The 17,210-nt window shown below is 42.1% G+C and overlaps 1 protein-coding gene across 14 annotated transcripts in view; it reads right to left on the bottom strand.

The window, feature by feature from the left end:
• LOC139264638 (sickle tail protein) overlaps window positions 1–17,210 on the bottom strand; it is an 801,407-nt gene that overhangs the window by 183,008 nt on the left and 601,189 nt on the right. For 13 of the 14 annotated variants that reach the window (XM_070881417.1, XM_070881420.1, XM_070881418.1 and 10 more), the window contains one exon: window positions 6,307–6,406. In XM_070881417.1, the coding sequence (XP_070737518.1) occupies window positions 6,307–6,406 (100 nt within the window). Of the gene's footprint in view, window positions 1–5,034; window positions 5,079–6,306; window positions 6,407–17,210 lie in introns of those variants that run through there. The other variant, XM_070881431.1, reaches the window with a different exon arrangement.

Genomic DNA, 17,210 nt, shown 5'->3' with positions numbered 1-17,210 from the left:
ATTACAAGAGGATTTGAGTATAAGAATAAAGATATTTTACTGCAATTATATAGAGCCCTGGTTAGACCACACCGGGAGTCGTGTGTATAGTTTTGGTCTCCTTACCTAAGGAAGAATTTTACTTGTCATAGAGGAAGTGCAACAAAGGTTCACCAGACTGATTCCTGGGATGGGGGGATTGTCCTATGAGGAGAGAGTGAGTAGACTAGGCCTATATTCTCTAGAGTTTAGAAGAATGAGAAGTGATGTCAATGAAACATACAAAATTCTTAGAGCTTGACAAGGTAGATGCAGAAAGGATTTTTCCCCTGGCTGGGGAGTCTAGAATTAGGGGGCACAGTCTCAGAATAAAGGGTCGGCCATTTAGTACTGAGATGAGGAGCAATTTCTTCACTCAAAGGATTGTGAATTCTCTACCCCAGAGATCTGTGGAAGCTCAGTCGTTGAGTATATTCGATAGATTTTTGGATATTAAGGGAATCAAGGGACATGGGGATAGTGCGGACAAGTGGAGTTGAGGTAGAAGATCAGCCATGATCTAATTGAATGGCGGAGCATGCTCGAGGGGGTCAAATGGCCGACTACTCCTGCTCCTACTTCTTAAGTTCTTACCACCGTGCTAAATGGGATAGATTCAGAACAGATCTAGCAGCACAAAACTGGGCATCCATGAGGCGCTATGGACTATGAGCAACAGCAGAATTGTACTCCACCACAATCTGTAACCTCATGGTACGGCATTTCCCACAATCTCCCATTACCAGCAAGCAGGGGACCAACCCTGGTTTAATGAGGAGTGCAGAAGACCATGCCAGGAACAGCACCAGGCAAACCTAAAAATGAGGTACCAACCTGGGGAAGCTGCAACACAGGACTACATGCATGCTAAGCAGCAGGAGCAGAATGCCATAAACAGAGCTAAGTGAACCCACAATCAACAGATCAGATCAAAGCTCTGCAGTCCTGACATATCCAATCATGAATGGTGGTGGACAATTAAACAACTAACGGGAGCGGAGGCTCCATAATGGCAGAGCCCAGCACGCAAGTGCAAACGACAAGGCTGAAGTGTTTGCAACCATTTTCAGCCGGAAGTGTTGAGTGGATGATCCATATCGGCCTCCTCCTGAGGCCCTCACCATCACAGAGGCCAGTCTTCAGCCAATTACTCCACATGATATCAAGAAGCGGCTAAGCGCACTGGATACAGCAAAGGCTACAGGCTCCGACAATATTCCGGCTCTCCTGCTGAATACTTGTGCTCCAAACTAGCCGTGGCTCTAGTCAAGTTGTTCCAGTACAGCCACAACACTGGCATTTATCTGACCACAAATATCAGGATAAATCCAATCCGGCCAATTACCGCCCCATCAGTCGACTCTCAATCATCAGCAAAGTGATGGAAAGTGTCGTCGACAGTGCTATCAAGCAGCTTTTGCTCATCAATAACCTGCTCATCGAGGCTCAGTTTGGGTTCTGCCAGGACTGCTCGGCTCCAGACCTCATTATTGCCTTGGTCCAAACAGGGACAAAAGAGATGAATTCCAGGGGTAAGGTGAGAGTGACTGCCCTTGACATTAAGACAGCATTTGACTGTGTGGCACCAAAGAGCCCTAGTAAAACTGCAATCAATGGGAATCAGGGGGAAAACTCTCCACTGGCTTTATGAAGGGGAAAACATGCTTGACAAATCTTCTGAAATTTTTTGAGGATGTAACTAGTAGAGTGGACAAGGGAGAACCAGTGGATGTGGTGTATTTGGACTTTCAAAAGGCTTTTGACAAGGTCCCACACAAGAGATTGGTGTGCAAAATCAAAGCACATGGTATTGGGGGTAATATACTGACGTGGATAGAGAACTGGTTGGCAGACAGGAAGCAGAGAGTCGGGATAAACTGGTCCTTTTCAGAATGGCAGGCAGTGACTAGTGGAGTGCCGCAGGGCTCAGTGATGGGACCCCAGCTCTTTACAATGATTTAGATGAAGGAATTGAGCGTAATATCTCCAAGTTTGCAGATGACACTAAACTGGGTGGCGGTGTGAGCTGTGAGGAGGACGCCAAGAGGCTGCAGGGTGACTTAGACAGGTTAGGTGAGTGGACAAATGCATGGCAGATGCAGTATAATGTGGATAAATGTGAGGTTATCCACTTTGGGGGCAAAAACATGAAGACAGATTATCTGAATGGTGGCAGATTAGGAAAAGGCGAGGTGCAACAAGACCTGGGTGTCATGGTTCATCAATCATTGAAAGTTGGCATACAGGTACAGCAGGCAGTAAAGAAGGCAAATGGTATGTTGGCCTTCATAGTTAGGGGATTTGAGTATAGGAGCAGGGAAGTCTTACTGCAGTTGTACAGGGCCTTGGTGAGGCCTCACCTGGAATAGTGTGTTCAGTTTTGGTCTCCTAAGCTGAGCAAGGACGTTCTTGCTATTGAGGGAGTGCAGCGAAGGTTCATCAGGCTGATTCCCAGGATGGCTGGACTGACATATGAGGAGAGACTGGATCGACTGGGCCTTTATACATTGGAGTTTAGAAGGATGAGGGGGGGATCTCATAGAAACATACAAGATTCTGACGGGACAGGACAGGTTAGATGCGGGTAGATTGTTCCCGATGTTGGGGAAATCCAGAACCAGGGGACACAGTCTTAGGATAAGGGGTAGGCCATTTAGGACTGAGATGAGGAGAAACTTCTTCACTCAGAGAGTTGTTAACCTGTGGAATTCCCTGCCACAGAGAGTTGTTGATGCCAGTTCATTGGCTATATTCAAGAGGGAGTTAGATACGGTCCTTACGGCTAAAGGGATCAAGGGGTATGGAGAGAAAGCAGGAAAGGGGTACTGAGGGAATGATCAGCCATGATCTTATCAAGTGGTGGTGCAGGCTCGAAGGGCCGAATGGCCTACTCCTGCACCTATTTTCTATGTTTCTGGCTGGAGTCATGTCTAGCACAAAGGAAGATGGTTCTGGTGGTTGGAGGTCAATCATCTCAACCCCAGAACAGCGCTACAGGAGTTTCTCAGGGCAGTGTCCTCGGCCCAACCATCTTCAGTTGCTTCATCAATGACTTTCCCTCCATCATAAAGTTCGCTGATGACTGCAGTGTTCAGTGCTATCCACAACTCCTCAGATAATGAAGCAGTCCATGCCCACATGCAGCAAGAGCTGGATGACATTCAGGCTTGGGCTGATAAGTGGCAAGTTACATTCGTGCCACACAAGTGCCAGGCAATGGCCATCTCCAACAAGCGAGAGTCAAGCCATCTCCCCTTGATATTCAACGACATTACCATCACCGAATCCCACACCATCAACATCCTGGGGGGATCACCATTGACCACAAACTTAACTGGACCAGCCACATAAATACTGTGGCAACAAGAGCGGGTCAGAGGCTGAGTATTCTGCGGCGAGTGTTTCACCTCCTGACTCCCCAAAGCCTTTCCACAATCGACAAGGCACAAATCAGGAATGTGAAAGAATATTCTCCACTTGCCTGGATGAGTGCAGCTCCAACAACACTCAAGAAGCTCGACACCATCCAGGACAAAGCAGCCCGCTTGATTTGCAGCCATCCACCACCTTTAACATTCAGTCCCTCCACCACTGGTGCACTGTAGCTGCAGTGTGTACCATCTACAAGATACACTGCAGCAACTCGCGACGGCTTCTTCGGCAGCACCTGCCAAACCCGCGACCTCTACCACCTAGAAGGACAAGGGCAGCAGGCGCATGGGAGCACCACCACCTGCAGGTTCCCACCCTAACAGCACTGTGGGAACAGCTTCACCACACGGATTTCAGCGGTTCAAGAAGGCAGCTCATCACCACCTTCTCATGGGCAGTTAGGGATGGGCAATAAATGCGGACCTTGCCAGTGACGCCCACATCCTAGAATGAACAAAAAAAAATTGTTCTTGTAGAGATTGTTGGGGTAAAGAGAAATAAAAGAGCTATACAGCACCCCCTACTTGTAAGTATGCATGTGTGGTTGTTGGTCAAGGGGAGGATTGGGTTTGGCTGTGATGCCCAGTGGTTGAATAGTTGGTTAATATTCACTACCAAGACTCAAACACAAATAATGGCCACTTGAGGGAAACATCGGAGCACAACAAGCGCCTGCGGATCTGTACTATTATTATATTCATGGGAGCAGAAAATTGACAGAAATGAGAGAGAGAAAAAAAATCATTAATCTCGAACCAGCTCAGCATTGAAGGTCTGCCAATGCAGAAGTCCTGCCAACACCACAAAATGTTAATACACAATGTGCCTCCATCTAAAACCAAGGCACAAAAAGACAATGTGCTAACATTTCACAGTAGCAGATTGCTTTTCACTTTCTTCTTCAGCTCATCAGCACAGTACATATTCTATAATACATGTGATTCAAAGAATCTTCATGCCATTTGCTCAGATGGCATTGCTGCACTAACAACCTCAATATTTTTTTAATAGAGCTACAAGTTCAAAATAAAATTAGCTTCACAAGCTGAACTCGGAACATGAAATGAAAACATTTTCCAAGTTGTTAGTAAACTCCACGACCCTTTGAAACACAAGGCAAAGGCTTCAGTTGTTGAACCATGCCGAGGTATTTAGCAACATCTTGGCAAAGCGTTAAGTTCACTCAGATCAAAGACCTTCATGGTCACTTTAATTTACCCACAGGTCACAACAATTTCTCATGTAGGTACTGCGACAATCTGCCTCTACCATCGAGCCAGCCTGAACACAGACTGCAATTTAAACACACTTATTTAACCTCCCCACCCCCTCAAAACACAACAAATAGCAAATCCAGTTTTGTTCGACAACTGCTGATTTAATTTCATAACCACACATACCCTTTACTGACCGACTGTTCTGGTTTCTAAACCTTCATTTTAAATGGACTGCAGATGTAAAATTAAAAAAAAAACATTTGTTCTCTCAAACCAGATTGCGTAGGAGCAGGTTCTAACAATAACTTCTGGAATGTTTCTTAAGGAAACACTTAACTAGGCCGAAGCGAGCATGCAGAAAACTCACCTCTGAAGCTGCACGATGGAAGCACTTCACTGCTCCTTATCACGTATGAAAACAAACACGGAGGAAGAAGAAATGATATGTTTATGGTCTGGAAATAGCTCCAAGACCACACCTAAAATCTATTGCTGAATGCATTTTAAAAAAAGAGCCAACGAGCTCTGACTGCTCCACATGTTTCTATCTGGCAAGGAGTATCAGTACATGCAATATCGGAGAACACAAGGGCATTTGTGAACTCAATACATATTGATGTAATCACTTTGGATTCTAATGGAAAGAAAACCTGCATGTAGTGCCACTGGATGTATTAAAGGGGTCTTTAGTACAGTATGTTAATAAAGTATAATTCAAAGACTCATTTTAATAATATTAAACCTTAATTGTTGAGTTTTGTCAGGCTTTTTTTTTTGAGAGAGAAATTGACAATTATATATATATTTTTTTTAAAGTTTACAGAATGCATGCATGCAGCTGAGTTTTTACACAATTATCAATCCTTTACCAGCGGTGATTAAATTAAACTAATGAGTGCATTAACATAATTGCTAAATACTGCACTCTGGTAGACATTATACTGTTTTGCATCTGAAGTGGTATTGCGTACCACATACATTAACTTATTGCAAGTTTATCAACTCAAACAGAGATTCTACCAACTTTCAGAAACAGTTAGTGGAAATTCTACTCGAGGCTACAACTGGGTCTTGATAGCTAATGTTATAATTACTCCAGCCAGTACACAGCTAAGCAACCCTCCTCCCTCTCCTTTCCTCTCCTCCCCTCCCCCTACAAGTGGAACAGGTGCCTTAACTGACAACGAGTTTATGCAGGTTTTTAATGCCATGGATTACAAATTGCTTTAAAAAAAGTCACATCCAAAACAAAGTTATAGTATAAAAATGAAACTTGACTTTAAAAAGAAAAGCAAGAATTAAAAAAAAAGGCACGTCTCCATGCAAGTTACACAATCCAGGTCGCTCACAAAAGACCTGCTATCATTATCACAAAAGTGGAACCATATGCAGTGGGGGTCAATTTACACACTATCTACAGGATGGAGAAAGATCAAAGCCTTAAGGTACATTTTTGCATTGCTCGGCCAGCCATTTATACATAAATCCATTCTTGTGTAAACTTTTCGCCAACTGAAGCTTCACACAAACATCACAATGAGATCAATTATAAATAATTGATGAAATTAGAGCAGCAAATATTTCTCTCTCACACACACACCCACATACTCAGTAGGTTTATAACTACAATTGTACTTACTCTCACATCTCCATTCACAGCCCTTGAAGAATGGTTAAAAGAAGAAATATGGGCGGGATCCTTGTGGTAAACCTTTAAAAGCGCTCGATCTTGAATGTTCCTGGAATCAAACACATCAATTACTATGGAAGAAGACAGAAGCTTGACTTTTGCCATTTTCTCAGATGACAAACTAGATCAGAAACTCAGTCGATATAACATGGCTACCACAACAGACAACCTTGCCAATATTTAACATTTTATTAGAAATCAACAACCTCTACACCAGTGGGTAGAACAATTCTATTCGGAGCAGTTCTCCACCCACCAGGTCATATGGTACTTATATCTAAACAGAGACTTAACAATACACATTAAGTCCGTTTGTTTATTGTGAACTTTGGAACCAAAGAGCAATCATTGGCAGACACGGCATAATCCACTGCAATAAAACGTGCCACCTTAGTTGTGTAATCGATACACTTACCATGTGTGTCACAATGCTTGAAGTTTACACTCCGACACCTCCACAACACAGTGACACAGAGCAGCACCCGAATACCGGTAAAATTCTGATGAAAATGCACACAAACTTTAAGAGTAGTAAGCATTCATTGAAAAAAAATCCCAGCTGATCTGACAAAGTGCCATGGTCAGCCATAGGTTACCCATTATATTTACATTACATAATGCAAATGGATAAAGTGGAAGAATTCTTATGAACTGTTATACCGAGAAACACCATCTGTAAAAGAATTGCAATTTAAAAAATGGCATTTGATACTGCAATTGCGCTGAATGCGTTTTCACAGACACGAGCGTGCTTACACTGACACTGCACAATACCACTGCTGCCTTTTGCGGCTTCTCTTCACTGCCTTCGTCAAGTAGCTAACAATCTGAGAGTCTGCTGCACTTTCTGATTCAAGATCGCAGTACCACCATGTCCAAGATCACCATTACATTCCCACATTAACATTGGCACTGTACTATGAAGTAGAAAATGACTATGAAATTACTTATTTTTGAGACACTGAATTGTTGACAAATGCAGGATAAATCGGTTGAAGAAAATGTACTTCTTTCTCTAAATACTACTCTTCCATACAGACATCTGTGCCAGGAAATGTTACCCTATACCCTGGAAAAGAGCAAAGCATCGGAGAAAGAAAATTAAATAGTAACAATATCATGGTGCAGATGTAGAGTATAAAACCATTTGAACCTTGATCCTGTGGTAGAATCTTCAAACCCACCACTGCTTTCTAACAGCCTCATATTTACATTATTCTATATATAGTTACTAATTACATACAAGAGCTGCTAGTTACATCCATTTAAACACTCGCACCGCAGCAACTTAAAGCAACTCAAAAACATTTTAGTTGCATTTAAACTCACCAAATCTGCCACCGTACAGTGAACACTAACAGTCATCTGGGAAGCCCTTTTAAGATTTTAACAGAAACCTGCTTTGAAGACCAACAGATCTCCCTGTGCTTTTACCACTGTACTAGATCCAAACTTGCAAGCAAATGAATCCTTTTTAAAGGTGGGTTAAACCGTCAACAGTGACTACTTAAAAAGTAAATTAAATGTAAAATTACAGGGTTGGCCTGCACATACCTTCTCTATCATTCATGGTGAATTAGAGGATTGCTCTCAATTATCTGCCAGTCAGTACATGCAGTTGCCTACAGTAAAGCTCTAGTCGAAAACCCGATCCTACAAAATACATACATTCTGCACATCAAAAGCACAAGTACAACCATATTCTGGCAGGGAATCAAAGACAGATGCCACTTTTGAGAAATTGTTATGGACGGACTGAACGGGAATAGACAAAACAATTCCATAAAATTCTAACAAAGAAAATGTGGTAAAGTGAAAGCATTAAGGTGAAACATCGAGCAAAAGCCTCATTCAAACCCTGCACACTGGACATGCAACTTCAGCTCTAGCTGCAAAATACTGCAACAAAATCAAAATAAATTGTACAAAATAAAAAAAACACCAACTGCAGAGAATGAAAATAAATTAGCATTTTGGTGAAAAAACAGACCCAAAACTCAGCAGCCTTTACCTGCTTTGTAATCTGCTCATGAACAATGAATAACCCCACTGCATTACTTTCCTTGAAAACACCTATTTGTCATCAACATTCTGTAGTTACTGATGTGTAAAAAAAATTGCTGTTTTTTCAAAAAGTCATTGGATATTAATTTAAATATAGAAAAGATATTGGGAAAAAGCAGGAAGAGAGGGCTGGGTGAAAATCAACCCCAAGAGGAACGAAGTTCAGCACAGCAAGCGGGGTCAAAATGACCTCATGTGCCAACATATCGGTTTCTAAATCATGAAATGGCAGCAAGGCTCACAAAACCCCTTTAACAAAGACAAATGAAATCACAAGTATGAACGAGGAAGATCATTTGGCCCATTTTACTTAATCCACTCAAAAGGCACAACATTGTTAAAACTTCTCAAAAAGCAAGTCAAAATGTCACACCAAGTATATCCCGGTAAACAAAATGCCTTTATAAACAAAAGTTCAAATGTCATTAAAAATTATTTAAGCTATTTTTCCGACATTATAACAGTGATTAGACTTCAAAAAAGTACTTAATTGGCTGTAAAGCGCTTTGAGATATCCTCAGGACGTGAAAGGCGCTATATAAAAAACATTCAGTCTTTGTTTTCTATTGTAGTATTTGAAACATTCACCCTAACCCTGCCAAACCTCTGGTTAAGAGCCCACTGGATCCTTGACAGCAAGGTCAGAACAGGCCAGTGTACAGATGTTTCCATGGCTACAGTCAGTGCTACCTTGGATGGACATGCTAGGTGGCACAACTTCAATGGGGAAGGGATCATAAGACAGTAAAAGAAGATCTGAACACATTTTAGGTCTCCTGATTGGAGGGCAAATATTCCAGTCAGCAACCCTATGCGAGGTGATTTATTAAATGTTATTTTTTAAATTAGTGCCTTTTGGTACTTAAATTCAGCAAGCTGATTACGAGTTAAGTTCAGGTAATATAACCATTTGAACAAACTCAATTCCCTAGTCTCTCTCTGGCCACTGTCTCAGGCTGAACCAAACTATTCATATTCTTGCCGTCCTATTTGATCCTGAGCTGTGGGTCCAATCCCATATCCTCTCCATCAGCATAACCGCCTACTTCCATCTCAGTAATGTTGCCCATTTCTGCTCCTGCCTAAGCCCATCTGCTGCTGACCTTCATCTAATCTTTTGTTAACCTCCAGACTCAACTATTCTCATGCTCTTTTGGCCGGTCTCCCATCTTCCCCCATCCATAAATTTATCATCCAAAACTCTGTTGCTCGTTTCCGAATTCTCACCAAGCCCCATTCACCCCTGTGCTCACTAACCTATATTGGCTCCAGGTTCCTTAGTGACTATTTTGAAATTCTCATGTTCAAATCCCTCCATGACCTCGCCCCTCCCTATCTCTGTAACCTCCTCCATCCAATCCTCCAGGAATTCTGTGCTCCTCCAACTCTGGACTCACCCCGTCATTGGCGGCCATGCCTTCAGCTGTCGAGGTATCAAGCTCTGGAGTTCCTCCCTAAATCTCTCCGCCTCTCTTTACTCCTTTACATCCTTCAAACCTACCTCTTGGACCAAGCTTTTCGACACCTGTCCTAATGTCTCCTTCTTTGGCTTGGTGTCACTTTTTGTCTAATTACTTTCCTGGGAAGCACACATTGGGATGTTTTATTACATTGAAGGTACTATATAAATGCATGTTGTTGTTGGGGGTAGGGGAAAGAGAATACGTGGTGAGGTTCAGTACTTGCAATTATTGATTACATTTGCTAGATGCTTGGATGTAACATTTTCCAAACCCTTCTTTTTGTAAAAAGTTACTGCCTGCCCCTCAAATTTTGGTTTTTCAACATGAACAAAACTCTCCCAACAACAACAACATCTTGTATTCATATAGTGCCTTTAATGTAGTAAAACTTCCCAAGGTACTTCACAACCAAAATTTGACACGGAGTCACGCAAGGAGAAATTAGGGCAGATGAGCAATAGCTTAGCCAAAGAGGTAGGTTTTAAGGAGCGTCTTAAAGGAGGAAAGAGAGGTAGAGAGGTTTAAGGATCAAATTCCAAAGTTTAGAGCATGAGCTGCTGAAGGTACGGCCACTAATGGTTGAGTGATTAAAATCAGGGATGCTCAAGAGGTCAGAATTAGAGGAGCACAGATATCTCGGGGGGGGGGGGGGGGTGTCGAGCTGTGGGGCTGGAGGCAATTTACAGAGAAAGGGAGGGTCGAGACCATAGAGGGATTTGAAAACAAGGATGAGAATTTTAAAACCGAGGCGTTGCTTAATCGGGAGCCAATATAGGTCAGCGAGCACAGGGGTGATGGAAGACGACGACTTGGTGTGAGTTAGGGGATGGGCAGTCGAGTTTTAGATGAACTCAAGTTTATGTAGAGTAGAACATGGGTGGCCAGCCAGGAGTGTACTGGAATAGTCAAATCTAGAGGTAACAAAGGCATGGATGAGGGTTTCAGCAGAAGATGAGCTGAGTTGGGGCGGAGATGGACGATGTTACGGAGGTGGAAATAGGCGGTCTTAGTTATGATGCAGATATGCAGTCAGATGCTCATTTCAGGGTCAAATTTGACACCAAGGCTTCAAACAGTCTGATTCAGCCTTAGAGAGATGCTCGGGAAAGGGATGGAATTTATGGCTAGGGACAGAGTTTGTGGTGGGAACCGAAGATGATGTCTTCCCAACATTTAGTTGGAGGAAATTTCTGCTCATCCAGTACTGGATGTCAGACAAACAGTCTGACAATTTAGAGACAGTGGAGGTGTTGAGAGAAGTGGTGATGAGATAGAGCATTCCAGGACTATCTGTACATAGCAAAATACACAGCAAGACCTACCAAATTGGGTCTATGCATAGAGATTAGTAAGGGAGTGGCTGTGGATATGACAGCGATAGGCTGCCTGGGATAAGAACATAAGAAATAGGAGCAGGAGTAGGCCATTTGGCCCCTCGAGCCTGCTCCGCCATTCAATAAGATCATGGCTGATCTGATCTTGGCCTCAACTCCACTTCCCTGCCGACTCCCTTATCGTTCAAAAATCTGTCTATCTCCACCTTAAATATATTCAATGGACCAGCCTCCACAGCTATCTGGGGTAGAGAATTCCAAAAATTCGCAACCTTCAGAGAAGAAATTCCTCCTCATTTCCGTTTTAAATGGGCAATCCCTTATTCTGAATCTATGCTCTAGTTCTAGATTCCCCCACGAGGGGAAACATCCTCTTTGCATCTATTCTTGTCAAGCCCCCTCAGAATATTACATGTTTCAATAAGATCACCTCTCATTCTTCTAAACTCGGCCCAAGCTGATGAACCTTTCTTCATGACAACCCCTTCATTTCAGGAATCAACTTTGTGAACCTTCTCTGAACTGCCTCCAATGCAAGTATATCCCTCCTTAAATACGGAGAACAAAACTGTACACATTACTCCAGCTGTGGTCTCACCAACACCCTGTACAGTTGTAGTAAGACTTCCCTACTTTTATACTCTATCCCCCTTGCAATAAAGGCCAACATTCCATTTGCCTTCCTAATTACTTGAAACACAAAAAGTTAGCATGCAGGTGTAGCATGTACAAGGACTCCCAGATCCCTCTGTACCACAGCATTTTGTAATCTCTCCCTATTTAAATAATAAGTTGCATTTTTATGTTTCCTACCAAAGTGGATAACCTCACATTTTCCCACATTATACTCCATCTGCCAAATTTTTGCACACTCACTTAGCCTGTCTATATCCCTTTGCAGATTCTTTGTGTCCTCCTCACAACTTGCTTTCCCACCTATCTTTGTATCAGCAAATTTGGCTACATTACACTCGGTCCTTTCATCCAAATCATTAATATAGATATAAATAGTTGAGGCTCCAGCACTGATCCCTGCAACACCCCACTAGTCACTGTTTGCCAACCGGAAAATTACCCATTTATCCCGACTCTCTGTTTTCTGTTAGTTACTCAATCCTCTATCCATGCTAATATATTACACCCAACCCCGTGAGCTGACAATTTAGAGACAGTGGAGGCGTCAAGAGAAGTGGTGATGAGATAGAGCTGGGTGTCGTCAGCGTACATGTGGAAAGTGACAATGTGTTTTCAGATGATGTCACGGAGGGACAGCATGTAGATGAGAAATAGGAGAGGACCCTTGGAGGGACACCAGATCACTCCTCACCATTACAGTTTAAAAAGGCACTATATAAATGCAAGATATGCCTTACAATATGTGACACAAAGAAAATTAGCGCATTGGAACTCAAGCTGGGCGGAAGTGAGAAGGCAGGTCAAAATGGAAGCTCTGAGTGGTGAGCTTGGGTTATGCTGTTCCATGGGGCAGAGGAAAGGTGCAGAGGTGAGGAAGTAGGGGAGGGATGCATAGTGAGTGAAAGAATTGGAAAGAGAGTTGTGAAACCCAAAGATGATGAAGCAAGTGTTTTTAATTGGTTCCTGGAAAATAAATTAATTTATGATTTCCTTAACCAAGCTAAATAAGTAAATAATACAACTGTACAAACACATTTGTCCTGTGAATAGTTTTCAAATTTTCAGTGTAATCAATACTATATTCATCCCTCAGCCTCATCAGCCAGTTTCTCGCCCTCTCTGTTGAAAATGAGCTTTTCTCTCAAAATCTACCTCAGAAATGTTCTGAAGTTCATGCTCCAGTTTCTTTTAAACTAAATTTATTAAAACAGATGCATAAATACAGTTATACTCAGAGGAGGAACTCTTCCAATTATCATACTGAGTGAATCATATCAATGTATGCTGGTAGATACTCATCTTTGGGCTTCACAACCCTCTTTCCAATTCTTTCACTCACTATGCATCCCTCCCTTACTTCCTCACCTCTGCACCTTTCCTCTGCCCCATGGAACAGCATAACCCAAGCTCACCACTCAGAGCTTCCATTTTGACCTGCCTTCTCACTACAATTATAGTTTGGTCACTTCTGAGCTACAAATTTTGATTTGTCACTCTTTTACAATATGAAGTTTTCCAATGCATGAGCAGATATACCAAATTTATAGTTTACATTCATAATAAAGTGAACTCAGTACAAGATGTATATACACAAGAGAAAGACAGAAAACGAAAGCTCGCAAGAGGGACAAAAAGAGAGAGAGAGAGAGAGAGAGAGAGAGAGTGAGAGCACGAGAGGTGTCCAATCACATAATGAATCTAAAATATTTTGTTGCATTCTCTTTATCCTGTTTGCCTTTCGGATGAGACGTTAAACGGAGGCCCCGTCTGCCCTCTCAGGTGGATGTAAAAGATCCCATGGCACTACCTGTATTTCAAAGAAGAGCAGGGGAGTTACCTCCAGTGTCCTGGCCAATATTTATCCCTCAATCAACATCACGAAAAACAGATTATCTGGTCATTATCACATTGCTGTTTGTGGGAGCTTGCCATGCGCAAATAGGCTGCTGCGTTTTCTACCTTACAACAGTGACTACACTTCAAAAGTACTTCATTGGCTGTGAAGCACTTTTAGATATCCTGAAATTGTGAAGGCGCTATATAAATGCAAGTCTTTCTTTCTAGCCAACTTTGAGCAGCTTACAACTGATTGTGGTATTCATTAGAAACAATACAGGTCTAAGCACAAATGCTTGTGGGAATCCAGTTAATAGCCTCCCCCAGTCTAATTCTTTTAACCAGATCATCCAATCCCATATTTTGCCCAGGTTATCTTTGTCCTTTTATTTAACTAGAAACCATCATGCTAAAAGCTTTCTTAAAGTCAAAATGGATTTTAATTGTGGTAAACTATATCATAGACAATGTACTACCTTAACATCCACGAGGATTTGTCCAGCGGGCACCTCCATACTGCCATTTTTTTCCCCATATACAACTTATTGCTATGCAGGTACTCTTTCAGCCTGCTCCTTAGAAAAGTTTCCATTAACTTACTCCTTATTGGTATTAAACAAATGGGCCCAAGGTTGTCTGGGTCAGTTCATCACCTTTTATAAATATAGGCATTATATATAATCCTTGCTTGCTTGCAGTTCTTCAGAAATTCACCAGTGCTGAGCAATTCTTTAACAATTGTGCCCCACAAACCTTCTCCCTAGTCTTCTTCAGCCCCCTAGGATATACAACACTTAGCCCTTGGGATTGGTTCATCTTAAATCCCCTCAACTGATTAAGCATCTCTGCCATGCTAATTTTAAATCTTTCTAAGGCATAAGATTTACTGCAGAATTTGGATAGCAAGTTAGCATATCCTCAGACAGCAAGCTAGTAGATCTCCTCCAGTGAATACTTCTCAAAAATATATTAATTTATTTAACTTCAAATCACTTTACTCTCTAATTGCTCTTTCATACCCTAGAACTTTTCAAGTTGTGTTGTATATCGAGGGTCTTCTTAGCACTGATATCCTTTTTAACCTGTTTGAACAGATTCCCATACTTCTGAGTTCTCGCCTTCCTTTTCCCTAACGGAGTTGTGTTTTTTTTTTACAGTTTTCCTTTTTATTCACATTTAACTGTGCTATTAATTTTGAAGAATTCCTGTTTAGTTTAGTTTTATTTTTCTTGCCTGCTCAACATTATGGCTTTTAAAACATTTCAACCTGAGTATTTCCTAGTTTATTACTTTAAAATTTTAAATTCTATTTTGTTTGCAATCAGTATCGCCCATCAATTCCTTCATCTCTCTTTTTTTAATCTCAGTCCAAAATCTTGCATGGAATTACATAGAATGTACAGTACAGAAACACGCCATAAAGCCCGACTGCTTCACGCTGATGTTTATGCTCTGCATGAGCCTCCTCATCTATCCCTATCAACATAATCTTCCATTACTTTCTCCCACATGTTTATCTAGTTACCCCTTAATGCATCTATTTCTATATATAAATAAAATATACATTCACACATAGGAGACAGAGGAGAGGATATTTCTATAAACAGAAAATTCAATGTAGTTAGTGTGGGAGATGCCTACTGACTTGAATCAATAGCTCATCAAAATAAAATTAACAGGGTGACTAAGTGTTCAATATTACACTGGCACAACCCCAAGTCAGAGCCGGCATGAAACAAGCCCTTCCAGTTCAGTAATGCGTGCAGTTCAGGGGAATTGTACTACACATCCGAGATCAAATTATGGATCGTTTCAGAGACAATTTCAAGTTCTGCTCATCAATATAACCAGAGCATACTTATATATAGATCAAATCAATGTTTAAATGTTGCAAGGCTTAATGGAATGCACATAGTTGCTAGTTTGCCCAAGACCAAAAAGGAGTCATTAGCATAATGAGAGCAAATAAAAAGCTCAGAGTACAACTGGTTTGTGCAAGTAAAAAATATTGGATGCATGTTCTAAAAGGTAACATTTCCCAGTATATCTAGATCAAAGCATGAGAGGCAGTCACCGCTCAGTGCGATTGTAATAAGTTTTACTCTAAGTTACTAAGGCAACACATTATTTCTTAGAAAAGTAAATTGGTGCATGAAGAGGAAAGTCTTCATGCCCAATGAAGTGATGGCACTTAAGACGAGGGATGTTAAAATTTATTCAACTATTTTTCTTCGAAATCCATATACATTTTTCACATAGGTAATGTAATGTAGAAACATTTAGGACTTTACTTCACTTTCAAAATTTCAAAAGAACTTTTAAATTGTGAATGCTGGAGTATGGGGTGCCAATCAAGTGGGCTGATTTGTCCTGGATGGTGTCGAGCTTCTTGAGTGTTGTTGGAGCTGCACTCATTCAGGCAAGTGATGAGTATTTCATCACACTCCCCACTTGTGCCTTGTAGATGGTGCAAAGGCTTTGGGGAGTCAGAAGGTGAGACACTCACTGCAGAATACCCAGCCTCTGACCTGCTCTTGTAGCCGCAGTATTTATGTGGCTGCTCCAGTTAAGGTTCTGGTCAATGGTGACCCCCAGGATGTTGATGGCGGGTTATTTGGTGATGATAATGCCGTTGAAGTCACGGGGCAGTGGTTAGACTCCCGTTTGTTGGAGATAGTCATTGCCTGGCACTTGTGAGGCGCGAATGTTACTTGTCACTTATCAGCCCAAGCCTGAATGTTGCCTGGGTCTTGCTGCATGTGGGCATGGACTGCTTCATTATCTGAGGAGCTGCGAATGGAACTGAACACTGTGCAATCATCAACAAATATCACCACTTCTTGATGAGGTAAGATCATTGATGAAGCATGAAGCAGCTGAAGATGGTTGCAGCAAAGACACTGCAGGTACTCCTGCAGCGACGATTGGCCTCCAACAGCCATCTCCATTTGTGCTCGGTATGATTCCAGCCAGTGGAGAGTTTTTCCCGATTCCCATGGAGTTCAATTTTACTAGGACTCCTTGATGCCACATTTGGTCAAATGCTGCCTTGATGTCAAGGGCAGTCACTCTCACCTCACCTCTGGAATTCAGCTCTTTTGTCCCCATGTTAGGACCAAGGCTGATTTGAGGTCTGGAGCCGAGTGGTCCTGGTGGTACCCGAACTGAGCATCAGTGAGCAGTTTATTGCTGAGCAAGTGCCGCTTGATAGCACAGTCGATGATACCTTCTATCACTTTGCTGATCTTTTGCAATCATGGACAGATGCATCTACGACAGGTAGCTTGGTGAGAATGAGGTCAAGCAGGATTTTCCCTCGTGTTGGTGTTCTTACCCCCTGCCGGAGGCCCAGCCTGGCAGCTATGTCCTTCAGGACTCGGCCAGTTTGGTCAGTAATGGTGCTACTGAGCAACTCTTGGTGATGACATTGAAGTTCCCCACCCGGAGTACATTCTGTGCCCTTTCCACACACTGTGCCTCTTCCAAGTTGTGTTCAACATGGAGGAGTTTTTTTAAAAAA

Source organism: Pristiophorus japonicus, chromosome 5, assembly GCF_044704955.1.
Source record: "Pristiophorus japonicus isolate sPriJap1 chromosome 5, sPriJap1.hap1, whole genome shotgun sequence".
Classification (NCBI taxonomy): Eukaryota; Metazoa; Chordata; class Chondrichthyes; family Pristiophoridae; genus Pristiophorus; species Pristiophorus japonicus.
Note: the sequence above shows the minus strand (reverse complement) of the source record. Positions and strands in the feature narration are given on the sequence as shown.